This window comes from Miscanthus floridulus, chromosome 6 (genome assembly GCF_019320115.1).
Source record: "Miscanthus floridulus cultivar M001 chromosome 6, ASM1932011v1, whole genome shotgun sequence".
Classification (NCBI taxonomy): domain Eukaryota; kingdom Viridiplantae; phylum Streptophyta; class Magnoliopsida; order Poales; family Poaceae; genus Miscanthus; species Miscanthus floridulus.
In genome coordinates this window covers 119,295,946-119,321,954 of record NC_089585.1, presented here as the reverse complement: position 1 = coordinate 119,321,954, position 26,009 = coordinate 119,295,946, and the positions used below count along the sequence as shown (strand labels likewise).

The 26,009-nt window shown below is 47.1% G+C and overlaps 1 protein-coding gene across 1 annotated transcript; it reads left to right on the top strand.

Annotated features, from left to right (window-relative positions):
- Window positions 1-17,136: 17,136 nt before the first annotated feature.
- On the top strand, window positions 17,137-20,057 carry LOC136456745 (trans-cinnamate 4-monooxygenase). Its single transcript, XM_066456699.1, has 3 exons — window positions 17,137-18,062; window positions 18,252-18,385; window positions 19,271-20,057. Exons 1-3 carry the CDS (start codon window positions 17,278-17,280, stop codon window positions 19,867-19,869), a joined length of 1,518 nt encoding a protein of 505 aa, XP_066312796.1. The 5' UTR covers window positions 17,137-17,277; the 3' UTR covers window positions 19,870-20,057.
- Window positions 20,058-26,009: the final 5,952 nt, after the last annotated feature.

The following is a 26,009-nucleotide window of genomic DNA, read 5'->3' as shown; positions in this document are numbered from 1 at the left end:
ACAATCCAAAGTTGCTGTCATAAGTTTACCTGTAGTTGTTATCTATTCTCACCTTTTTATTGTACAAAGTTATGGTTAGTCTGAAGCCTTTGTGTAAATAGCTGATTGCGTTTGTATTGACGTTAATTCCATGTTCATTAATCAATTTTTTTTATGACTAAAGTAACAGCTAGGCACTAGTCAAGCCTTTTTCTCAACTTACATGAGTATACACAATTGTGACTATTTTAACCATCTTTGAATTGAATTATAGGTCAAAAGTAGTGCAGAACTGTCCCCACAAATCTTTGTAAATCTGATCAACAAATACAATGAGGTAAACGCTGTGTGAGCGTCATCAATCTGAATGATACAATATACTTTCCCAGCTAAAATATTTGGAATGTAAAAGAGGGAAGAGAGTGACGGGATTCTTACATGTTTCAGATGATGTGAGCACTGTGATACACAAGTATGGGACAATCACTAGCTTCATAGTCCAAAAGGTCCCTCCCCTGATCATGCCTTCACACAGCTTTCTGAAAATTGGTCTGCAGAAGTAGGATCTTGATTCGTTGCAGTACCACTTTCGTTAATGTATATCACTCTTCAGACTGCAACTACTCAACCACAGCACCATAGACTTCATCGTGCCATGCCAGTTAATTATCTAAAATAAGTGGCAAACCGACAGTTGGAATAGTTCTGGAATAAAACTCCGTGTCCCAGTAATGAAGGATCACTTTAGAAAACCAGCACAATTCACATGTGTGTTCATATGAGGTCATTTAGTCGTGGCACAGGCCATGATACCAAAAGTGATTCTATCCTTTTGAAAAAAAAAAAGGAAAACAAAGAAATCTTCTCGAAGTAAGCTGATTTGGACAATGGCCCACAAGTAACCCCGAGTGCACTCAAATGTTGCCGAATAGTTTATAACCACACACCGTTAGTCACTTCTCTGTCGTTATTACTAAACATCTTACAACTGTTGCGAATCATGTCAGAGTCGTACTAATGCTTACCTGATACGCGATGAAAACTATGTTTGTTTCAGATCGCGACCACCCTGGCTCCTTAAAAATCGACATATGCTCAATCATCCCCATTTTCGCCTGCGGGATTGGGCCCAAAGCAGAAGATGAGGCATCCAGGATTCATCATGAAGCCGGACTCACCAGTCACCAAAGGTCCAATCACCAAGGATGTAGCTGACCAAGCTGGGCTGAAATTCTGGGATCCTAAAGCTGTTAAGTAAACAGCAGTTTGGGTCAGAAAGTATGGAACGGTTCGGGCTCGCAGAAACGGTTGGAAAGCCAAGGAGCAAACCTGAAACCTGCATCTCTTTGCACGATCCGTTCCGTAGGAAATGTCCGAGAGGCCACCGCCAGTCCGCCTCCTCCGGTCCTCCCGCGTCGCCGTCGGCCCTCCCGTCGGTGCCGCCGCCGTCGGTGCCCTCCCGCGTTTCGCGGTCGGAAGTTTTCGTGGGCTGTACGCGGGCTGAATCATTTCTCGTTAGTCCGCTTTGCAAAACTGGTCTGCAGGGCTGCGGGCTCTGGTTCACGAAGTTGTGGGCTTTCTCCTTCAAGGCTTTAAACTGCTTTTCGTTGGGCTGTAAATTCATCTATAGTGGGTCTACTCGCTGATGCCACTTCGGCAACCGCTGCAGCTGTTCCTTTTCTTCACCACCTAATTGTTTACTATTTAACCTTTTTTTAATAAAATTTATATTTGACTCTTGAGAGACTTAAACTCATCTTTGGACCTGGGGATCGACACCGTGAGTCCTGACGCCGAGGTAACACCCTAAACACATGACGCCGAGGTCGACGCCAGAGATCTTGGCGCCGACCACCTCAACTGCGCACCTTGCGTTGGGAAAGAAATAAAGAAAGGAGGGAATCGGCCAGACGGAAGAAAATCCAGCGCCCAAGATTTTTGATCATGATGCCTCTCCTGTTGTCACTGTTTTTATTTGGTTCTCCTTTGATATTTTACAATTTAGTTTACATAGAAATAATCTGACAATCTTTTTTGTTTTTATTTTCTGTATGTTTTATTCGATCCTTCTTTGATATTTTTTAATTTTCTTTACCCATAGAAATAGTCTGGCTAAGATAGGAAGTGTGTGGTAAGTCAGGAATTGTGTAGTGACCAGTGGCCACACTGCATCAGTGATGCAGGCTGCTGCTGCGCTTGCACGGTCCAGCAAGCGAGCAGTTGTGCCGCATTCGCGAACAACGATGCCTCTCCTGTCGTCACTGCGCACCTACACAAGGGCTACGGTAGTAGGAGCACTGTGGTACGAGTAGGTCGCACCCGCGTGAACCAGACAGACGACGTGCCGCACAGTGTGTGCCGGCCCCGCTGTAATTAAAATAAGTCACGTTGTTCGCGAATGCGGCACAACTGCTCGCTTGCTGGACCGTGCAAGCACAGCAGCAGCAGCCTGCATCATTGATGCAGTGTGGCCACTGGTCACTACACAATTCCTGACTTACCACGCACTTCCTATCTTAGCCAGACTATTTCTATGTGTAAAGAAAATTAAAAAATATCAAAGAAGGATCAAATAAAACATACAGAAAATAAAAACAAAAAATAATTGTCATATTATTTCTATGTAAACTAAATTGTAAAATATGAAAGGAGAACAAAATAAAAACATAAAAAAATAGAAGTAGTAAATATGGTCCAATAAAATAAAATATGCTAGTATTAAAGAAATAACTATACAAACATGGTTAGGGGCTAGCTGATGTGACTCGTCGCAACCTCGATCCATCTGCTGCTTCTAATTGACCGGCCACTGCATTGTTGCATGCACTTCATGACGGTCCGCTATTATATCACATTTCTTGTCTGTCAAGACAGAATATCGACCACCTCAATATGCCGAGAAGTATATCGCAGAAATTGTGAAATTGCATGGTATACCAAAGACTATATTATCTGATAGAGGATCACAGTTCACAGCTTATTTTTGGGAACATTTGCACAAAGGCTTAGGAACTAGTTTGATTCGTAGTACCGCTTATCATCCTCAGACAGATGGTCAGACTGAACGAGTGAATGCTATTTTGGAGGATATGTTAAGAGGCTGTGTGTTGTCTTCTAAGGGATCATGGGAGTCATGGTTATCATTAGCTGAGTTTGCTTACAATAATAGTTATCAAGAAAGCATCAAGATGGCTCCATTCGAAGTCTTAAGTATATCTTTACCCAACCAGAGCTGAACATGAGACAGCGCAGATGATTGGAATTGATCAAGGATTACAACTTAAATGTGCAATATCATCCTGAAAAGGCCAATGTAGTGGCAGATGCTTTGAGCAGAAAGTCACATTACTTGAATATGCAGCCATTACTTGAAGATGGGTTCGATCTGATGCATCCTGCTGTATTACATAGTATTCAGATTAGTTGCACTTTGGAGAGTAAGATAATAGAATGCCAGAAAACCGACAAGGGAATATTCCACATCAAAGAGAAAATAAAAGAAAAGCCGTCTCAGTACTTTAAAGTTGATGAACAGGGCGTGCTGTGGTTTGACGACCGTCTTGTAGTTCCCAAGGATCGAGAGCTTAGAAATAAACTCATAGATGAAGCTCACCTTTCTAAGCTAGCTATTCATCCGGGAAGTAGTAAGATGTATCAAGAACTAAGACCTTATTATTGGTGGACCAAAATGAAGAAAGAAGTTACAGCATATGTTGCTAGATGTGACACGTGTTGTAGAGTGAAAGCTATTCATATGAAACCTGCCGGTTTGTTGCAACCTTTGTTCATACCTAGTTGGAAGTGGGACGATATAAGTATGGATTTTATTTCAGGTTTGCCCACTACTCAAAAGGGACATGATTCGATTTGGGTAATTGTGGACCGTCTTACTAAGACCGCTCATTTCCTGCCTGTCAAGACAGAATATCGACCACCTCAATATGCCGAGAAGTATATCGCAGAAATTGTGAGGTTGCATGGTATACTAAATACTATAGTATCTGATAGAGGATCACAGTTCACGGCTCACTTTTGGGAACATTTGCACAAAGGCTTAGGAACTAGTTTGATTCATAGTATCGCTTATCATCCTCAGATAGATGGTCAGACTGAACGAGTGAATGCTATTTTGGAGGATATGTTAAGAGGCTGTGTGTTGTCTTATAAGGGATCATGGGAGTCATGGTTACCATTAGCTGAGTTTGTTTACAATAATAGTTATCAAGAAAGCATCAAGATGGCTCCATTCAAAGCTTTGTATGGCAGAAAATGTAGAACACCACTAAATTGGGTCGAGCCTGGAGATAGAAGGTATTATGGCATTGACTTTATAGAAGAAGCCGAGAAGAAAGTTCATATTATTCAACAAAATATGAAGGCGGCTCAATCGCGTCAGAAAAGTTATGCAGACAGAAGAAGGAGACCTCTTGTGTTTGAAGTTGGTGACTATGTTTATCTGAAGGTCATGCCAATGAAGAAGAAAATGTTTGGAGTCTGAAGAAAGCTTGCCGCTAGATTCGTAGGACCATACAAGATCTTGGAAAAAAGAGGTCTAGTAGCTTACAAGTTAAAGTTACCTGAGACAATGAGTACCGTCTTCCCGGTTTTCTATGTATCCAATCTCAAAAAATGTTTGCGTGTCCCGAAAGAAATAATAGAACCTCGAGGCATCCAACTCAAATTAGACTTTGTATCGTGAGCAACCAGTTCACGTGTTAGACACTAAAGAACATGCTACTCGGAATGGTGTGGTGAAAATATACAAGATACAGTGGAATCATCATGATGAGGGAGATGCAACTTGGAAAACGGAAGAATATCTACAAAAAGCTTATGAAGATTTTTATAATAAATGGTTCGTAACCCAAATCTCGGGATGAGATTTTTATAAGGGGGGAGGGCTGTAACACCTCGGTGTTATGCCAGTATTTAGGCACTACAAATCATGCATATCATGCATCATCAAGCATCCTAATCATACATGCCTAATCATGTAAATAATAACTAAAACCCTGCTTCGAAACATACGAAATATGTTCGTGAAACATGAATGTTGCATACACTTGTTTAGAGTTGTTTTTGCCCTAATTATGCTTGCTAGGTTAGTAAAACATGTTTGGCTATCATTGTAAATCATCTAGAATTATTTAGCATAATTTTTGGAGCAAAGTTTGTATTCAAATTATTGCCAAATTTTGCTTTAAAAATAATTCTCCAAAATTAGGGTTTTGAGTTAAAATTGACTTTAATTTTATAATTCAAAATCTAGCTAGAATTGGACTTTGGTCATAAAAGCAAAGTTGTAGAGGATTGAATTCTAAGCAACTTTTATTTTTGGGCCATTTTCAAAAGAAGTCATTTTCTTGCTCAAAATGATATTTAAAAACTGGTATTTGAAATTTCCTTAAAAATCAAAAATTGAAAAAAAATGCTTTTCTCCTTTCACGGGCTGTCGCCTCCTTTCTCGGCCCATTGTCGAAGCCGGCCCGGCCTACAGCAGCGCCCGCCGCTCGCACGCCTCACGTTCGGCCCAGCCCAGCGCCGCGTCAGGCCTGCCCCAGCACTGCGCCGCACTGTTCCCGCGCGTCGCGTCCCGACCGCGCCAGGGCGTGACCGCCGCGTGGCGACCATGCGCCGGCGACGCCCACCGCGCGGCAGCCACGGCCTGCCTCGCCTCCACACGCGTGCCTTCTTCTACCCAACCACGCTGCCTCCTCCTCATTCCTCCTCCCGCTCTCTCAGGCACAGCGCTAGCAGCAGCAACTCACGCCCGCACTCGCCACGAGCTCCTCCACCGCGCAACGCGCCTCTTCGGCGGCATACCCCTCCCACACCTCCATTCCCCGATTCCCGCCACCAGTAGCTCCGCCTAGCCTCCCTGCTTCGCTTGCAGCCGCCGTCGTCGAGGTAAGGATCAAGCTCGGCCACCTCCTTCCTCTCCGGCGAGCGCGCTGCCATGGCCAGGTAGTTCGTCACGTCGTCGGGCCACCTCCACTATCCCAGCCGATGCGGCTCAGTAAGGCGTGCACGCTGGCACCACCCACGCCACCGGAAGGGCTCGCCGCCGATGAGCACCGGTCGGCGGAGCACCTCCCCTGCTCTCGGTCGCTGACCTGCAGGGCCCAGCCGCAGTGGCGTGGCCTTTGCCTGGCCGAGCTGGGCCAGGCTGGCTTGGGCCGAAGCCCTTAGCCAGGCTGCCGCCCTCTCCTTCGCTCGGTCTACGCGGGCCGAATGTGGCCGTGGGCCAGTTGGTTTCCACGGGTCGGCCCAGTAGTAATAGGAAGATTTCTTTTTCAGTTTTCTTTTATTATTTGGAAAGAGAAATGATTTGGAAAATGTTTATATACTCAAATTTGCTCCAAATCTATTAAAACAAATTTTGCTAGGTTCCTTGTTACCAGATCTACATGATAAAAATATTGCATGTCAATTTTGAGATACTTTTCTGTAGAGCTTTATTTAATCCTTGATATTGCTGATAACTTGAAAAATGTGTAGAAAAACCTATAAGCTTCAGAAAAATAGGATTTCAAGTTTGTTAATCTTCTTAGGTAATGTACTTCCTAGGAAAAATATGTGTCATGCATGTGTTGTAGAAAAATTATGAGGTGTAGTTGAAGTGCCTTTAATGGCTGATTTTTGTTATTTTTGCTAGAGAGCAAAATTTGTATAAAACATGCATGTGATAATTTTTGTGCAGTGATTATTTGCTGTGTAGAACATAGGAAAAATATTTCCTCTGTTGTTTGACACTTTTCACAGTTCAAAGTATTTTCATGTTCATAATTATGCCATAGCTTGTTATTTGTGTAGGCTAATCTACTCATTCAAATACCATGAAAATATGATGGTAGACTACTTAGGGTAGTACTGTGCTATGGTAATTTTCTAAGATTTTTCTAAGCAATAAAAATAGATGTTGCTATTCAAACCTATTATTAATTAGGGTTTAATTAAGTGTGGCTTTATGTGTGATTAAGAAATTAGTGAAGCTTTGGTGTATCTTTGAAGCAATTAATAAGATGTGTTGACTTAGCATATTAGTAGTAGAAGAGAATGCAGTAGATGATATGTGCTTGTAGTATATGTTCTTGGATGATGTTGACTACCTTGCATTCAAGCATATCCATTGTATTCATCTCATCCGATGCACCGATTGCATAAGCACTTACGCACATTGCATCATATAGGATCGTAAACCGAGAACCCAGTCATCATACCCAAGGAGCCTGAGGAGCAGCTCGAGGTGTAGCCGTAGGAAGTGCCCGAAGCCGACGAGGAGGACGTTGAGGAACTTCTGGAGTGCCCCAATCACCGCCCGAGCTCCTTCGAGAGAGGCAAGCCCCGGAGCATTTTCTCCCTGGTTTGTAAATTATTAATTAAATGCTTTACTTTAATTGATGCATTATGTTCAGGAGTTGTTTACAACCGTTGCTGCATTATGCCTTGTCTACCTTTGTTATACTGTATCCTTGTTACCCTAGTATCCGTGGTCGAGTCAATGCTTAGCTGGCTTAGACCGATAGAAGTCGGATGATTTTCTGTCACCTGCGAGCTATAGGTGGTTACCTAGATCTGCTTGGATAACTATGTAGTCATGGTATAACTAAGTGTTAAATGAAGTTGAGACCGGACGAAGACTTACAGAGTTTTGGATTGTAGTACTTTCCGTCTGTGTCGATTAAGGACCGACCGTTGTTGGGCCTCGAGTTATGTTGAACGCATGCCTTACATTTAGCTGGTCGGATAAAGTACCTTCCGACCACGAAGCTGGGAGATTATTCGGACCGAGTAGGTTGCCCATAGCGCACTATGCTGGAGCAGGTGTGGTAGGACACGGGGGCGAGATGATAAGACCAAAGTGCAGTCGGTCGGCCCCTGGGTACATGTGGTTCCTGGCAAACTCAAGATTCCTGGGTAGTTGACTCGGTGATCAATATCTCACTTTAGCGGGTGAGTGAGATATGTGTAAGGAATAAATCACCAGCTGGTTAGGAATCGATTCGAATCGCCATCGCTCCTGGATAGTGAGCACTTGACTTGAGTTATTTCATCGTAGTAATGTTAATAGAACACTTGGACAATTATAATGAATATGATAATATGGAAGTTGTTAATGATCATTGGTTATCGTTATTGGCTTAATCACATGTTTGTTCTAGTATAGGTGCAAATCTAGTCGACAGGTTAATAATAATTAACTTGACAATAATGCTTTTAGAAAGGTTCTTGAAAATGCTAAAAATGCTTTTTTTTGCAAATGAGTCAGCTACCCTACTATAAAGCCTTAATAATCCTTGGTGTCACTTATTTTCGATTATGTCGGGTAAGTCTAGCTGAGTACCTTCTCGTACTCAGGGTTTTATTCCCACTTGTTGCAGATAGGCAGATGTATTACGGCTACTGTATCAACTGCCTTTATCCTGCGATGGGTGATGCTTAGGACCATGGGCATGGTCATTCCTTACGTCTCGTTTGATGCTTTTGTTGGAGATGATCATCAGCTGGCACTGTATTTGAACTCCGTGTGAGTGTGTGTGGTTTTAAACAAATGGCTTCTGCTACTTTTATTCGAACTCGTTTTGTAATAATTATGTTTAAACTCTGATGTATCTGAGATGCGAACTTTTATGTAATATGTGATGGTGACCGCTAAACTTATTACGATCTTGGCTGGGATGTGAGTTGGTTTGAAATCCTTCATGATTTCACGGACTACCGGGTTATACGGACTTAAGTTTACTAAATCGTCTGCTCTGGCGGATGATTTTCTTATTTAATTTCGTATAATTGGTCGGTTCTGTTACAGCTGGTATCACTGTTTGGTTTTTATAAGTCAGATTACTTATTAAGTCAGATGATTGAAAACCAGTGACTTATAAGTCATGTCTATTTTGTTGTAGATAACTTATAAGCTCATTAAAGGTGTAGGCCCCACGCGAAAAAGAATGACTTATAAGTTTTAAGCAGGGGTGAACCAACTTAAAACTTATAAGCAGGGATGAACCAACTTAAACTCATTTGTTTCACTTTTTAACATATAAGTAGATGACTTATTTAGAACCAGACAGACGCTCCATGGAGAAGGGGCCCTCATGTGATGTCCTCGGACTTGAGCTTCTCGCTCTCAGGAACAGGCCAACGGCACAAGGCCAAGCCCTTGTTTAGTTTTCAACTTTGGCACTATATAAAAAGAAGATTTTCCGTCACATTAAATTTGTGGTACATGTATGGAATACTAAAAGTAGATGAAATTAAAAACTAATTGTACAGTTTGGTTGTACTTTGCGAGACGAACATTGTAAGCCTAATAAGTCAACGGTTGGACAATTATTACTAAATACAAATGAAATGCTACAGTAAAAATCTGGCACTATACAAACTTTGCACATCTAAATTTCGGCCAACTAAACGCGCCCCAAAGCATGTCAACTCTGATTCTCCCCAGTGGAAGTACTGAAGTGAGGAGGGCCTCAGGCCTCTTCCTTTATTACATTTTTACCTGCCTAGCTGCCCTACTGCTGTAGTAGAGGCAGAGCCTGTACCATGTCAAGAGTGTGTGTGCTGTGTGCATTTGCATCAACTCATCCTCATCCTTATCTTTGCGCCATGGAGAAGAAAAGCTGGCTGCATCACTAATGACCGTATTTGGGTTCAACCGTATTGGAAATTGAATTCGTTTAGAGGGATTGAGATATGTCCGTATCCGAGTCTAGATATTCAATATCCGATACTGTATCCATATCCGAATACTTAAATCGCATATTTATGATATTGATATCCAATTATATCTTAGTCAACATAGTTGATACTATCCATATTCAAATTCAAATTAAAAAAATATAAAAATAAATATAATATCAGTGATATCCGTACGTATCATCCTACTCATGACTGATGAGGGTGAGTGAGGTAGTCCGGCTTAGTAGGCAGTAGCAAGGATAGCTAGCCTACCTGCATGGAAGCCAGCCAGCTGCCTGTGGCCATGACCACAGTCATGGCTCCGCGTCCCGAGGGAGGGGGCGCATGCAGCAGCCACTGCAACTGCAACAAAGCACTGCACCAGCAGCAAAGCAAGCTGCATGCATTTGCCCTCCACCGCTTTACCATCGCGCGTCAGGGTCATTAAGGGTAGTCCCAATGGTGTATTGATGATGGTTTCTATCCTTATTAAATAACTTGCCACGTAGGTAAAATACTGACATGGCAACGTAATTAATGAAGAAAGAGAGCAAAAATCATAGACCTGATTTCTTCGTGAAGAAACCAAGTCTACTCTTGACCCAATGCACCAAGAAACCATGAAATCGCCATTGGGGAGAAACCACTAGTTTCTAGGGAGCTCGTGTCGCACTCCCATTGGAGGAAAAGATAGAGTTGGGAGAGAGAAAGAGAAAATAGTTATTACTCATAGAAACCATGGGTTGAAAAGCAGTACTTTTTTGGTGCGATATCCTATGTTATAGAAACTACTAGTTTTTTTCATTGGGACTGCCCTAAGCACTTCCAGTTTTGTGACGAGCACGGGAACCGAGCCAATGCGGCCGCCCAGTCTGTGGGGCAGCGTTTCCGAGGTCGGCGTCAAGATCCATGGCGTTGATCTCCACGCTATGTATTATAGCACCGAGGTACTAAGCTATGTAGGATTTTTTTTACGCACGGCCACCGACCTCAGGGTCCAAAGATGAGTTTACGTTTCTCATAGGACTAAATGTAAATTTTATTCTAAAAATAGATTAAATAGTAAAAAATTAGGTCTTCATCGTAAGTAAAAAGTCCACATTACATCCTTCAACTTTCGCGAAAATCCGGTTTTCCTCCCTAAACTCTAAAACCAGGCAAAACACCTCTCTCAACTTTTAAAATCGTTCATCTTACCTCCCTGACCCAGTTATAAGCAGTTTTGAAGGCGGTTTTGTCTTTTTTTTTATTTATTTTCGCTGAATCTTTGAAAAATTATAGTAAATCATAGAAAAATTATAAAATAGAAAATTCAATTTTGTTGGACTCCACGTCAGTAGATCTATACAGTGAACATATAATATGGTTTGCTTTAGTATAAATTTTTTGTTGTGAATTTAGATCTATGCTTTTATGTAATTAATTGGATTAATTCATAGCTGCAGTTTTTATGGTCCAATTGTGATTATTTTTTTATGGTGGGTTAATTATTGTATGCTTGAACTATAGTAAAAATATCATACTGATTCGATCATATATAGCTTAGTTATAGATTTATTTATATTTAACAAGCATAAACCTAAATAAAATCTATAAATAAGTTAAACATGATCCAATGAGTATGAAATTTTTACTATGGTTTAAGCATATAATAATTATCCCACAATAAAAATTTTATCATAATTGGACCATAGAAACTACAGCTATGAATTATTTTATTTAATTACAAAAAAACATAGATATAAAGTCATAACAAAAACTTTGTAATAAAGCATACCATATTATTTGTTCACTGTGTAGATCTACTCATGTGAAGTCCAATAAAATTTGATTTTCTATTTTATAATTTTTTTTGTGATTTACTATGATTTTTTAAAGATTCAACTGAAATAAATATAAAAATAAAAAGACAAAACCGTCTTCAAAACCGCTTATAACAGGGTCAGGGAGGTAAGATGAACGGTTTTAAAAGTTGAGGGAGGTGTTTTGCCCGGTTTTAGAGTTTGGGGAGGAAAAACGGACTTTTTCGAAAGTTGAGGAAGGTAATGTGAACTTTTTTCCTATAAACAATTACTAGGGAAGGATGTGATTCGCAAACAAAACAGATTAAGATGTGGTGCGGATGTTGCAAATACCCACCAGCGACATCATCCACAGAATATTGTCCCACCCGTCCTTGGTACACCCTGTGGGAGTAAGTTTGGACCTGCACTCTCGCCCTGGTATATACTCCCTCCGTAAAAATGATGTTCTAGAATTTTTCAGACAGATTATTGGAGAAGAGAAATATTTCTAATACCCTTGGTTTGTTGGACTTAATTCCCTTTAAAAAGGATGTTCTGGGGTTTACTTGCCTAATTTAAATGCGCCATATGCAAGCATGCAGCCTTCCACGCGTATCTATTCGTAATTTGGCACCAACATAAATTGGCCTACACTAATGCTCGTGCGCCCAAATGCGAAGTCCAAATTCCCTACACTATTCCACTAGCGTTGATAAATATTGCTCTGGCGCTAGCCTCCATCCTGAGTATCCTGGACAAAGTCCTTCCCTTCCTCAACTACACGACCCCTAGCTCGATCCCACCATGTACCTCGACGGCGCTCACGCGGTCACGCCTGCGTCCTTGCATCCCAAAAGTGTGCCGCCTCCTAGAGTGAATCTGAGGTCCCCTTTGAGATGCGCCAGGGATGTGGATCTGACCCCTCCAATGGTGATGGCCGCGATTGCCCACCATGCGCTAGGAGAGGCCGCTCAGCTAGGAAGAGATGAGGCGGAGGAAGAGAAGCGGCAGCAGAGACGACGGTATACGCGACAGGGAAATAAACCTGACCGCATGAGTTCGATTAAGGAAAGGCCGGATTTGTTGCGCATGTAGATTCTCCTGTGGGCCAAAAGCGTGTCTAAAGCTCAGAACATCATTTTTTCTAGGACAAATTTTAAATTACAAAACATCACTTTTTTTAGACGGTGGGAGTAGCTTTTAGGCACCCATCAAATGTGTTAATCGCGCAGTACCATCATGATTGCATTAATAATTATAAGTTGAAAATAAGCGCAGTTCATCGTGTGTACGTCGCACATCTAGTCATCTAAAACATAGGTGTCATATAATTATACAAGATTTTGAAATGGGCTAAAAATGAATATTTAGGTGTCAACCTCGTTGTTAGCAACTAGACATGGACTCTAGTTACATGGGATGTTCCTTATATTTTGGATCTGATAAACACCCGTACCCGACCCTCATTCATTTCAGAACCCAACCCGATGAGACCCATTGGTACGAATTGGCACCTGCGGGTTTAATTGCCATCCCTAACGGTACTAGGAGGAGTGGTTGATGCAGCGACAGTCGTAGCGCTCCTGCAGCAATTGCTTTCGAGCGGCTATTTGTGGTCTGGCAAACTAAGCGGATGTCCGGATAGAAAGTTATTCCTAACATGATGTTGTAGGCGTACAACCTGTTTGTTTGGTCGTATTTGGCTTATAAGCTATGGCTTATCAGTCAACGAACAATATTTTTCTCTCACACTAAATCAGCCAATAGTACTTTCAGTCATGACTTATAAACTAAACAAGCCAAAACGAACAGGGTGGTAATTGACAAATGTTAGGTGCATGCATTTCTGATGGACCTAACAGGTGACCACAATGATGGGCCGAACAGGTGACCACAGTGAGAGTGAAGGAAAACCTTGATTTCTTTTTTCTCGGCGAGCAAGTGAGTGATGGGTACGTGAAGACATGAAGTGCACCTAGACCTTTATTGAAATTTGGTGAACTGAATGACAACATAGCCAAGGTCTAACAAATTTGCTAAGGGCCCATTTGGCCGGGCTCCCGCGAGCTCCGGCTCCTGCACTGTAGCGTACAACCTGTTTGCTTGGTCGTATTTGGCTTATAAGCCATGACTTATCAGTCAACGAATAATATTTTTCTCTCACACCAAACCAGCCAACAGTACTTTCAGCCATGACTTATAAACTAAACAAACCCAAACGAACAGGGTGGTAATTGACAAATGTTAGGTGTATGCATTTCTGATGGACCTAACAGGTGACCACAGTGATGGGCCGAACAGGTGACCACAGTGAGAGTGAAGGAAAACCTTGATTTCTTTTTTCTCGGCGAGCAAGTGAGTGATGGGTACGTGAAGACATGAAGTGCACCTAGACCTTTATTGAAATTTGGTGAACTGAATGACAACATAGCCAAGGTCTAACAAATTTGCTAAGGGCCCGTTTGGCCGGGCTCCCGCGGGCTCCAGCTCCTGCACTGTAGCGTCCTGTCGGCCGCCCACGAGCCAATAGGTGCCAATGGGAGCCGGAGCCGCGGGAGCCAGAAAAACGAGCTTCTCCAGCTCCGGTGGTGTCAGTGAGAGAGGAAATGAGGAGAGAGAAAAATGGCTCCGGTGAACAGTATAGCGTCCTGTCGGCCGCCCACGAGTCAATAGGTGAACAGTGCGGGAACCGAAGTCGCCGGAGCCCGACCAAACGGGGCCTAAGTGTTGAACAGAAAATTGAGTACCAAAATGAAGATAAATCAACATCACAAGTAGTGAATTGTGTTTTCAAATGACATAGTTCCACTTGTACTTGCATATCCATTGCTTTTGTGTGGTAGTTGCTCGGTAGTTAGCTCTCTATTTAGTGGTACCTTTAGTACGTAGTAGAGTAGCTAGTTTTAGTTGCTCACTAGTTTAGCTAGCTAGAGTTGCTTAGTGTAGCTTGTAGCTTTGTGTGGTGTTGTGATTTAGACTAGAAATTACTTGCTACTAGAATTGAATAGGGGACTTGCTTACGTGTTGAGCTAGAGGCCTAGAGCAAGTAGTGAGTATTAGGATCATTTTTTACTAATCATCTTTGCTTCAACATTGTGACTTTTGTAGATTTTTTTTATAGGACTCCATCCAGTCATTTAGATCCTATCACCGGATTATTTATACTAAACAATTTGGCGTGTCAGGACGGCGGCGGCAATAGGGAGGGGCGAGGAGGTGAGGGCAGTTGGGGCAGGGCATGGAGTTTCGGCGGCGGCGTCAGGGAAGCGAGGCTTCTTGTTTCTCTGTGAGGGTCGAGGAGACGACGTGGGCTAGGCTAGAAGAGACGGGACTTCTTCTTTTTTTGCATGATTTCTGTCGAGGACGTGAGTCGTGCAACGTGTGGGTCACATGTGAGGGGAGGGAAGTCGAACCAAGGCAGAAGAAAACGATCTAGACAAACGAACACACTTTCTAGATATACGGCATGTTCGCTGGTTGATTTCTGGACTGATAAGCTCGGCTGGTGCTGGTTTGTTGTGAGAGAAAAACACTGTTGACTAACTGATAAGCCCTGGCTGAAACCAACAAGCGAATATGCTTATATGCTCCACAAACGAGAGGGGAGAGACTGAGTACTTCTATGGTACATGGAGAGATCCACCACAAGTCCACAAGCATGCACGATACACGCCCAAAAGGCCGGACAAGCAAAGTGTCAATCCGATTTGAGACAGTGACGCGACACGCGACATAGGGCCTGTTCGTTTAGAGAAATTTGGATGAATTTATGAGAGAAAAACACTGTTCCGGATAAAAAAAACGGATCAAAACAGGTTTAAGGGCACACGAAAAGAGCCATAGAAGTACAAAACAATCGTGTCACGTAAACCACCAAGACTCCCGAGAGATCCAACACGTTCTACACAAAAAGAACGTCGCCCAACTCCAGCATTGAGGTATTCCGTGCGTAAACAGCGGACATATGGAGCGAATGCGCATATTCGTCATGGACAAGCTCATGATCACGAGCATAATTGCACGGGTGTACAGTGCACATACAAACGGCAAATTGAGACGCAAAAGGGATTTGTGGCTGGCCACGGCGCCACATGGCTGCGCTCGTGCCCATGGCCCATGCGCTGCGCGATGGGGGACCGCCTCCCCAGCGCACCTACCCGGACGGCGGCCGCTCTCGTCCACCGGTCCACGCACGCCCGCACGGCTCGGCTTGGCTCCACCACCGGGTGTCTATCAGCCATGGTCCGTGGAATGAAGCCCGTTGGACAAAACGTCTGTCTCGTTTGCATCACCAAACACCGCATTGCTCACGTCTCGTCTCGAATACTCGAATGATGCAATGCTGAGCTCATCCAACGGACTCTGGACAGTATCAAGCACCGTTGAGCTTGCACTAGCTACAGAAGTTGATGTCCCATCTTTTATGGGGTAGTAGGTGCGGACTGCAATGTTGTGTTTTTTTTTTCTCTACGAACACATCCGTTATTACTTTGCAGTGGGAGGTGCCAAAAAAGGGTAAAATATAAGACTTTAATCGTGATTTTTCAGCCCGGGCGGTCCCTGTTATGACCAACTAGTTTTTTATTTTCATAACGATCCAAGTTTCTTCTCTTTTCTTATGGTTTTACTAGTCACACACTTGACTTTCTTTCTTTTTAACAAAGACACTTGAAAGAGTATCTAAAATCTGATATACGGAGTATATCCTAAAAGCCGATATATATCAAATAAAACAAACGCTAATACATAAGATGGATAATAAGTCATATAACGACTTCTAGAAAATAAAGATGCATCAAAGATTAAATGGGTCTTCTTCTTCTTTTGATCGTCCACTAAGTTGTCGAAGCTTAAAAATCGCACTGAAAAGGCCGAATAAAGGAACACATTTAAACACCCTCCCATCATCACACTTATCTTTCTTGACTGGGAGTTCACACCCTTGAACTCCTGAACTTAACCCCAGTTTAGATCATGATTTCCCATCACATGTAGATTAACACGAGGGTTTTGTTCATCTATACGTTCCATGTACTCCCTCCATCCTACAAAGATTGTCATTCTCACTTGCCGATAAATCAAACAATTTTAACTTTAACCAAAGATATATAAGAAAATAGTAATATTTATAGTGCATCATTAGTGTCATTAAATGAATCGTTGAATACAGTTTTATAGAAAACTTATTTGAAGATACAAATACTCGTAATATTTTTTACAAAACTAGTTAAATTTAAGAAAGTTTAGCTAGCAAGCATCTTATAGTGATATCTTTTTTAAGGACCGAGAGAGTAATGGTTAAATGGGTAGAAAAGAAAGGTAAAAATAGCCACTACTCCACCAGACACTTGGAACTTGGAGGCGAGTCAAAATCAAGCTCTCACCCACCCACCAATAACATTTTCTTCTACTAGTCAATTCTCACACCCTCAAAACCGTAGAGGCCACAGCCACAAACCACACCGACCCTTCAAGTTGAGGGCCAACCAACCAACAAAAGCACCGGCAATCATTGCCGGCGAGGCCCAACCGTGGACTCATCACCGGTCACCAACGCCGGCATCCCACTCCCACCAAACCCTCTCCGGCTCTCCAGTCCTCCACCGCTCACGACAGCCCTACCTACCGCGTCGCCGTCAATTTTAACGCCAACTCCCCAGTACCACCGGTTTTCCTATATATATGCGCACGTACATGTCCGTTGGGCTCTCCAGGAAGGCAGGAAGAACCGCCGTTCCAGCGCGCCAACACAGAGACACAGGTAGAGTCAGAGGCACACAAAAACCAGTGAGAAAAGCAGCGAGCCCGCGCCCTCCATCTCCGCCCCGTCGCCATGGACCTTCTCTTCGTGGAGAAGCTCCTGGTCGGCCTCTTCGCGTCCGTCGTGGTCGCCATCGCGGTGTCCAAGATCCGTGGCCGCAAGCTCCGGCTGCCGCCCGGCCCCGTCCCCGTGCCCATCTTCGGGAACTGGCTGCAGGTCGGCGACGACCTCAACCACCGCAACCTCGCCGCGCTGGCCCGCAAGTTCGGCGACATCTTCCTCCTCCGAATGGGGCAGCGCAACCTGGTGGTGGTGTCGTCGCCGCCGCTGGCGCGGGAGGTGCTCCACACGCAGGGCGTGGAGTTCGGCTCCCGCACCCGCAACGTGGTGTTCGACATCTTCACGGGGAAAGGGCAGGACATGGTGTTCACCGTGTACGGCGACCACTGGCGCAAGATGCGGCGCATAATGACCGTGCCCTTCTTCACCAACAAGGTCGTGCAGCAGTACCGCCCCGGCTGGGAGGCCGAGGCCGCCGCCGTCGTCGACGACATGCGCGCCGACCCCAGTGCGGCCACCGAGGGCGTCGTGCTCCGCCGCCGCCTGCAGCTCATGATGTACAACAACATGTACCGCATCATGTTCGACCGGCGCTTCGAGAGCATGGACGACCCGCTCTTCCTCCGCCTCAGGGCGCTCAACGGCGAGCGCAGCCGCCTCGCGCAGAGCTTCGAGTACAACTACGGCGACTTCATCCCCATCCTCCGCCCCTTCCTCCGCGGCTACCTCAGGATCTGCAAGGAGGTCAAGGAGACCCGCCTCAAGATCTTCAAGGATTTCTTCCTCGAGGAGAGGAAGTGAGTTCCTCCTTTTAATCGTCTTCAATTATTCCATTGTTTTGTTGGGCCAGCGAGAGAGTGAAAGCGCAACCAGAACAGGCAAGCAGGAGTCTGCTGGGTTTCGTTCGCTTTTCTTTGTCGACCTGGCCTGTACGAGCCTGATGTGCTCACTCACGTGGTTGTCCGTGTCGTTGCGTGTTTCTGCAGGAAGCTGGCGAGCACCAAGGCCATGGACAGCAACGGGCTCAAGTGCGCCATTGATCACATCCTGGAGGCGCAGCAGAAGGGTGAGATCAACGAGGACAACGTGCTCTACATCGTCGAGAACATTAACGTTGCAGGTACATACATACAGACTGAGTTAACCTCGCTTCAGGTTTAGTATGACAAAGATTGCCGCTGAAATTTATTAGCCTGCAAGTTTATGTCGTATACTTCCAAGACGCAGCGATGGCGCCGTGTGAGGCCCAGGAAACTTAGCTAGGTTTTGTCCACCTGACAGTCCGCCGGTCAAACACATGATGCTACTTCTAGTAGTATGAACTGTGTGTAGTAAACGGATGAACAATTGAATTTCTGAACATACTGGTCAACGTAAAGCTTCCTGGCCTGTCAAACACGTGATGCTACTTCTAATATAATTGTGTATTAAACGGATGACAATTCAATTTCTAAACATAATGGTCAACGTAAAATGTACCAACGTGCTGCAGGCTTAATCTTGCACTCCGCTTGTGATTAGGATGCTTTCACCTTTCTAACTTTTTTGGGTGAGGAAAGTACTAGTAGCATTTAGCAACAAATAGTGTAGGCTGTAGGCACCAAACTAGTACAGAAGACGTGTCCAGTTTTTCAACATCCAGTGATTCAGCACGAGCATGTTTGTTTGGCTGTGGCTTGTCGTAAATGATCGTAAATTTCTGATTAAAATAGTATTTTTGTCTCACATAAACCAGCCAGCAGTACTTCTTTACGAACCAGCAACGATACGAACCAGCCAACCGAACAGGCTAAGTAGTGTGTGGCAACACGAACAGCCTGTAAAACTCCTTGACGTGATAACCCAACGTACTAGTACCAACCAGTGTGCCCACGGTGTCCGTGAACTGCATTTAACCATTTTGATCGCTCTCGCTCGGTATCAATCAGTTTTATCACGGAATTGAAATTGGAAGTGACGGGAGCTCATGAATTCGAATTTCCTCTGCTCTGTTTGTCATCTGCAGCGATCGAGACGACGCTGTGGTCTATCGAGTGGGCGATCGCGGAGCTGGTGAACCACCCGGAGATCCAGCAGAAGCTGCGGGAGGAGCTGGACACGGTGCTGGGGCCGGGCCAGCAGATCACGGAGCCGGACACGCACAACCTCCCCTACCTGCAGGCGGTGATCAAGGAGACGCTGCGGCTGCGCATGGCCATCCCGCTGCTGGTGCCGCACATGAACCTCCACGACGCCAAGCTCGGCGGCTACGACGTCCCCGCCGAGAGCAAGATCCTCGTCAACGCCTGGTACCTCGCCAACAACCCCGACAGCTGGAAGCTGCCCGAGGAGTTCCGGCCCGAGCGCTTCCTGGAGGAGGAGAAGCACGTGGAGGCCAACGGCAACGACTTCAGGTACCTGCCCTTCGGCGTCGGCCGCAGGAGCTGCCCCGGCATCATCCTCGCGCTGCCCATCCTCGGCATCACCATCGGCCGCCTCGTCCAGAACTTCGAGCTGCTGCCGCCGCCCGGGCAGGACAAGCTCGACACCACCGAGAAAGGAGGCCAGTTCAGCCTCCACATCTTGAAGCATTCCAACATCGTGTGCAAGCCAAGAACGTTCTAAGAGCAGCACACACGACACGATCCATTGCATTTTCATGTACTACTACTTTTTATTATGTTCTTCCGGCTTAATTAAGTATAGCTACCTATCCTAAGTATAGGAAGTACTAGAAAAAAGCTCTGGATAAGGATAATGTTATTTGCAACAGAAGGGGATGAAAGGGAGAAATCTGATAATTATTCGATGAAGCCTTCAATTCTTGAACTGTCTCGAAAATTTTATCCCGCGCGCTTTCCCTAGCGACCATTTATCTACTGCAACAGAGTTCTACCAGAAGTCCAGAAGCGATGCAGTTTGTTGTCGCACACTCGATGACTTACTGAAAAACAAAACATGTACATTCTTATTCATGCAGGATATTACAGCTTATAACCTGTACAAAGGAGAGTGGTATTATTTAGGTCTTCTTTCGATTCAAGCAAAGCAATAGTTGGCACACAGCCCACAGCCCACAGCTGTAGTGGTCGCAAAAAAAAAAAAAAAAAAAACTGTAGTGAATGTTCAGTCCCTCCTAACCTGAACCACCTGTTTCTCTGGCGTTCATTGTTTCTTTTGATTAAATAAAAAAGAATTTACTAGTGTGTGTACAAGGAGGTTCGTCAAACGAGATGTCCACCGAGCACTCGAGTGGTTAACCACCCCACGCGACACGGTTGAGCACAAACACGACACACTGCCTTGGGTAATTGTTGCCGAGCATGGAAGCAAACACATCCAGCAGCTTCGACTTCCGATGGCAGGCCACCCACAAGCCACCAACAATGGGTCGGAAGCAGCTCTGACTTCCGATGGTAGCCCACCCACGAGCCACCTACTAATGGGTCAGAAGCACGAGGCCGCAACCGTCATAGTTGCCAAGCTCAAACAAGAGCAGCTCCGACTGCCAGTCACAACCCCACACTTCGCCCCCAACGAATGCAGACTCTTTGCAGAGCCCCAACCACGATGAAGGGGGGCTCGCCGCGTGTCATTGTTGCCGAGCCAGGTCCCAGACGCAGCAGCACCGACTTCACATTGCAAAATCCGCCTCCATGCGTCCACCAGGCGCCAAGGAGCGCAACGTCGAGGGGGACATTGAAGCCGTGACGACGATCCAGATGCAATGCCTAGGAGTGGCGCCGATGGCGCCGCCGTCGCACGTCTACAGAGGGCTCGATTTTCACCCTTTGATGATAATGCGAGAGGGTAAGACATGACGCTCCCAATAGGGAAAGCGGCGCCCACCGACGTCGCTGTCGCCAAGGTTTTCGCCCAAGAAACCCTCTAGCACGAACGTCGCTGTCGACAGAATATCGTCGGCAGTCCACCGAGGGGTATCCCGCAATGGTAGATTTGTCGGTGGGGGTGCGCGTAATCAGGAACCGGATGGTGACACAAGGCACAGAGACAACGATTTAGACAGGTTCGGGCCGTCTGATCGACGTAATACCCTACGTCATGTGTCTTTGGTGTATTGTATTGAGACGTAGTAGACAGATCGTGATGGATCTTCTATGTATCTTGTCCGCTAGGGGACCCCTGCCTCTCCTTATATAGTCTGGAGGAGCAGGGTTACAAGGTAAGTATCCTATTTGATACTATACAATGTCTTGCGGTGCACGTCGAGCAGCGCCGTGCACGCCTTGATCTTGTGGACTGGGCCACCCCTGGGGGCGCAGCCCATGTGATCTGCCGTGGGTATCCGAGGGCCATACCCCCACAGCTAGTCCCCGAGCCTGACAGTAGGTGACGTAGTCACGTGGTGCCAGGGTCAGAAAGTAGAAGACCAGCCGAGCAGGCAGCCAGTCCCCGGGCGTAGCCTCAAGATAAGAACAAGCACATTCACCGTAAGGTGAAGTGTGCCCACTTAGTCCCCGAGCCTACTAAAAGATGAAGAATGAATCTTGTAGCAGGTCAAAGAAAAAGAAGTCTGAAAGCTTGCCGACGTCGTCTGACATGCGCGTATCAAGACCCCAGACGTGCTGCCCAAGATCAGCACCCTGATCCGAACAGCATGGAGCAGCTTGATAGCACACCAACGAGACGTAGCAAGATCCAACCACCAAGGGAGCACCGAGGAGCGAGGAGTCCCCGGCGTCGCTGGCGTTGACCGAGCACCGAGGAGCGAGGAGTCCTGGGCGTCGCTGGCGATGACCGAGCACCGAGGAGCGAGGAGTCCCCGGCGTCGCTGGCGTTGACCGAGCACCGAGGAGCGAGGAGTCCTGGGCGTCGCTGGCGATGACCGAGCACCGAGGAGCGAGGAGTCCCCGGCGTCGCTGGCGATGACCGAGCACCGGAGACCGAGGAGTCCCCGGCGTCGCTGGCGATGACCGAGCACCGGGGAGCGAGGAGTCCCCGGCGTCGCTGGCGATGACCGAGCACCGAGGAGCGAGGAGTCCCGGGCGTCGCTAGCGATGACCGAGCACCGAGGAGCGAGGAGTCCCCGGCGTCGCTAGCGATGACCGAGCACCGAGGAGCGAGGAGTCCCCGGCGTCGCTGGCGATGACCGAGCACCGAGGAGCGAGGAGTCCCCGGCGTCGCTGGCGATGACCGAGCACCGAGGAGCGAGGAGTCCCCGGCGTCGCTGGCGATGACCGAGCACCGAGGAGCGAGGAGTCCCCGGCGTCGCTGGCGATGACCGAGCACCGAGGAGCGAGGAGTCCCCGGTGTCGCTGGCCATGACCGAGCACCAAGGAGCGAGGAGTCCCCGACGTCGCTGGCGATGACCGAGCACCGAGGAGCGAGGAGTCCCCGACGTTGCTATCGATGACCGAGCACCGAGGAGCGAGGAGTCCCCGGCGTCGCTGGCGATGACCGAGCACCGAGGAGCGAGGAGTCCCCGGCGTCATTGGCGACGACCGGGCACCGAGGAGCGAGGAGTCCCCGGCATCGCTGGCGATGACCGAGCACCGAGGAGTCCCCCGCGTAGGCAGCGATGTCCGAGCACCGACGTAGCTGATGACGTCCATGTGGTGAAGTGTGCCCACTTAGTTCTCGAGCACGAAGTATCCGTGCGCCGAGGAGTAACCGGCATAGCTGGCAATGAAGCAAGAGCGACGAACAGTCTGGTCAACTGGTCGGCGGTGAAGTGAGCAATGAGTAGATGCGACCGGTGAACAGTCCGATCAACTGGTCGATGATGGAGTCCATGAACCAAGCGGTCTGACCAGTTGATCGGTGGTGAAGTCCGAGCACCAGGTGATCCAATCACCTGGACGATGATCCTGCAATACAAATATATAGAATGGGTAGTATACGATGTACAAATATATAAACTCCAGAGAAAAATTTGCAATGGTGATGAAACGGCGTATGCAGTTCGACGATCAGTTGGCGTGAAAATATATTTATGTTTAATATAAACCGCCCAAACAGTTAGTGTGTAGCTGAGTCTCTAGCCCTAGCTAGCCCATAGTCCATAACGTCGACGCGGAGCCCGTGCACGTGTAGGAGGAACATGCGTGACCAAGGAGCTGCTGCCGACCACCCATAACGCAGAGCGCGGAGCCCGTAGCATGTGTAGGGAGGAGCCGGAGACAGTGCCGTCTCTGGAGGTGTCCGAGCATCAACGCGACTGTTCGGGGGTTCAGAAAATCGTTTGGAGAGCAAATATGGAGAAAACAGTTCGGAGAAACATTATGGCGATATACGGAGATTGGAGAATATTTAGAAGAATATTAAAGCATGACTTAGCTTTAGACGGAGCGTCTGGTCGGCAACGTATGGCGTTATCTGGTCGGCATTGACGACGAGCACCTGGCGGGCGCTGAGTTGTTGGTGAAGACGACCTCGGAGGTGGTTCCAAGATCGGATCTGCTGTCGCGGGGGCTGGTGTAGCCAGTGATGAATCGTCGTCGTGGACCGGCATGGATCTCCACGAGATTGACGATGAGAATGCACTGTTGATTTGAGGTCCATCTGGCTCGCCATGGATCAAGCGCACACCCTACCTGGCGCGCCAACTGTCGATAGAATATCGTCGGCAGTTCACCGAGGGGTATCCCGCGATGGTAGATTTGTCGGTGGGGGTGCGCGTAATCAGGAACCAGATGGTGACACAAGGCGCAGAGACATCGATTTAGACAGGTTCGGGCCGTCTGATCGACGTAATACCCTACGTCTTGTGTCTTTGGTGTATTGTATTGAGATGTAGTAGATAGATCGTGATGGATCTTCTATGTATCTTGTCCGCTAGGGGACCCCTGTCTCTCCTTATATAATCTGGAGGAGCAGGGTTACAAGGTAAGTATCCTATTTGGTACTATACAATGTCTTACGGTGAACACCGAGCAGCGCCATGCATGTCTTGATCTTGTGGGTTGGGCCACCCCTGGGGGCGCAGCCCATATGTCTGCCGCGGGTATCCGGGGGCCATACCCCCACAGTCGCCCCAAGAAGTCGGACCCCATGCCTGCCAGCGTCGCCCTCGCCATTGTCTCGCCACCTCGCAGAAGTCCCTTTAGAGGGGCATCGATGCACCCGCTACTCGTAGCAGCCGTATAGCTGCGTCGGCTACCGCCCCCTCCATCCGAGCAACTAGAAGAGCCAGACCTAGCTCCACCACACAGCTCGCGTAACACCGCCACACGTTGAGGCCATCGCTGAACGCCGCCGGCGGCACTAACACCCGCCGCCGTCGCTATCAATCTACGCCGCCAGCATCCACGAGACGCACAATTGTCAGCCCAGTCACCCCAGGCATACCCAAGCCGCACGCCGTGGGCAGCCCTGCCCCGACTGTTGCCGGCTAGCGCCGCAGGCGCCATCGCCATGGGGGAAGGGGCGGGTAGAGGAGAAGAAAAAGAGAGCCTTGCCGCCGCCCTCCGTGCCCGCACGAGCTCCGCCCGCTGCCACCACAGCCGCCACCGGTCGCCGTGCCTCCCAGCCAGGGAGGGCCAGATACAGCCGCCGGGGTTCCTGATCCGGCCGACCAGGCATCGGGTCTAGCCTCCCGGGCAACCCAAGACGGCGCCAACGTCGCCGTCGAGGAAGGAGGAAAGGGGAGGGCGGAGGTGGAGACAAGCTCCGCTGTCGCGACTGGCCGCTCAGACTTTGGCCCGCGCCGTCGAAACCGCAGGGGGTGGCCCTGCCGAGCCCCGCGCGGCTCGAGCTTGGCCGCGCCTGTTGGTCCGCCACAAACCTGTGCCACCACGCTGCCTAGACATGAGAAGAGGCCCCGCCGCCGCCATCACGGCGAGCCGCGCGGCCCTGTCGGCGGCAGCGTGGCAGGAGAGGAGAAGGACGGTGGGGGCGGCGGCTAGGTTTGGTGGCCACCCGGGTCGCCCGCGCGGGGAGCGACACTGGGGGGTTTGGCAGGAGGGCAGGTTATGAACCCATCATGATAGCTTCGCTGAAAAGACAAGCTAAAAAATGTTGTTCGCTGATTTGTTGTGAGAGAAAAACATCGTTCTTTCGCTGAAAATGTATGGCTGAAAAGACAAGTGACCAGAACCAATACGCCCTCCTTTCAGTTTAGTGTGATTTTTTTAGTCCTAGGTGTCTCAGTTCAAGTTCAGTGCGCGAAATAGATTTGATAGGCTAAAGTTGTTACTTTGATTCTTTTAGCATAACCTACCCCACTCTTGGTCTATTTGTACTTTTCACCTCCACAAGGGATTTCCCCCATGGTATCCAAGGAATAAACGCCATTCTATGCTGTGTTGAGACAAAGGCTATTTATTCCGGTCAGAAACCACATCCAAATCAAGTCTCTTGAACTACCTTTGCATAGAGATGGACCTCATGTCGGATGAGCGCACTTCTCATAGTTTCAATCGCTCCACACCGAAGCTGAAAAAGGTCAACAAACTTTGGTTCCGAAGGCTCAAGGTGTCAGCAAGACATAAAGGCCTGAGGCACCAACAACATCGAAATCACGTAGAGATCTAGGGCATCACTGCTATGCCAGGGCCAATCACTAGAGTTCGATTAAGACAATAATTTACATTCAACTGGCTAAGTTTTGTGTCAGCTCGGGGACCTAGAAAAGGTAAAAATTACATCACTATAGTGTATACCATACTTTACAGTTTTACCTATGTCCTGAGAAAGATGCTAGCTATAATACTGCTTGACGCTGAAACAAACAAGTTAGTTTTCGCCATCTTTTACAAGCTAAAACCAACATGATTTATTTGGTGCGGATTTGGCCCATTTCAATG

Bases quoted from the DNA above. Each gene is read 5' to 3' on its own strand.
- LOC136456745 (XM_066456699.1), top strand. From the start codon at position 17,278: ATGGACCTTCTCTTCGTGGAGAAGCTCCTGGTCGGCCTCTTCGCGTCC. The intron at 18,063-18,251 runs GTGAGTTCCTCC...GTGTTTCTGCAG, and splicing joins TTCTTCCTCGAGGAGAGGAA to GAAGCTGGCGAGCACCAAGG. The intron at 18,386-19,270 runs GTACATACATAC...TGTCATCTGCAG, and splicing joins CGAGAACATTAACGTTGCAG to CGATCGAGACGACGCTGTGG.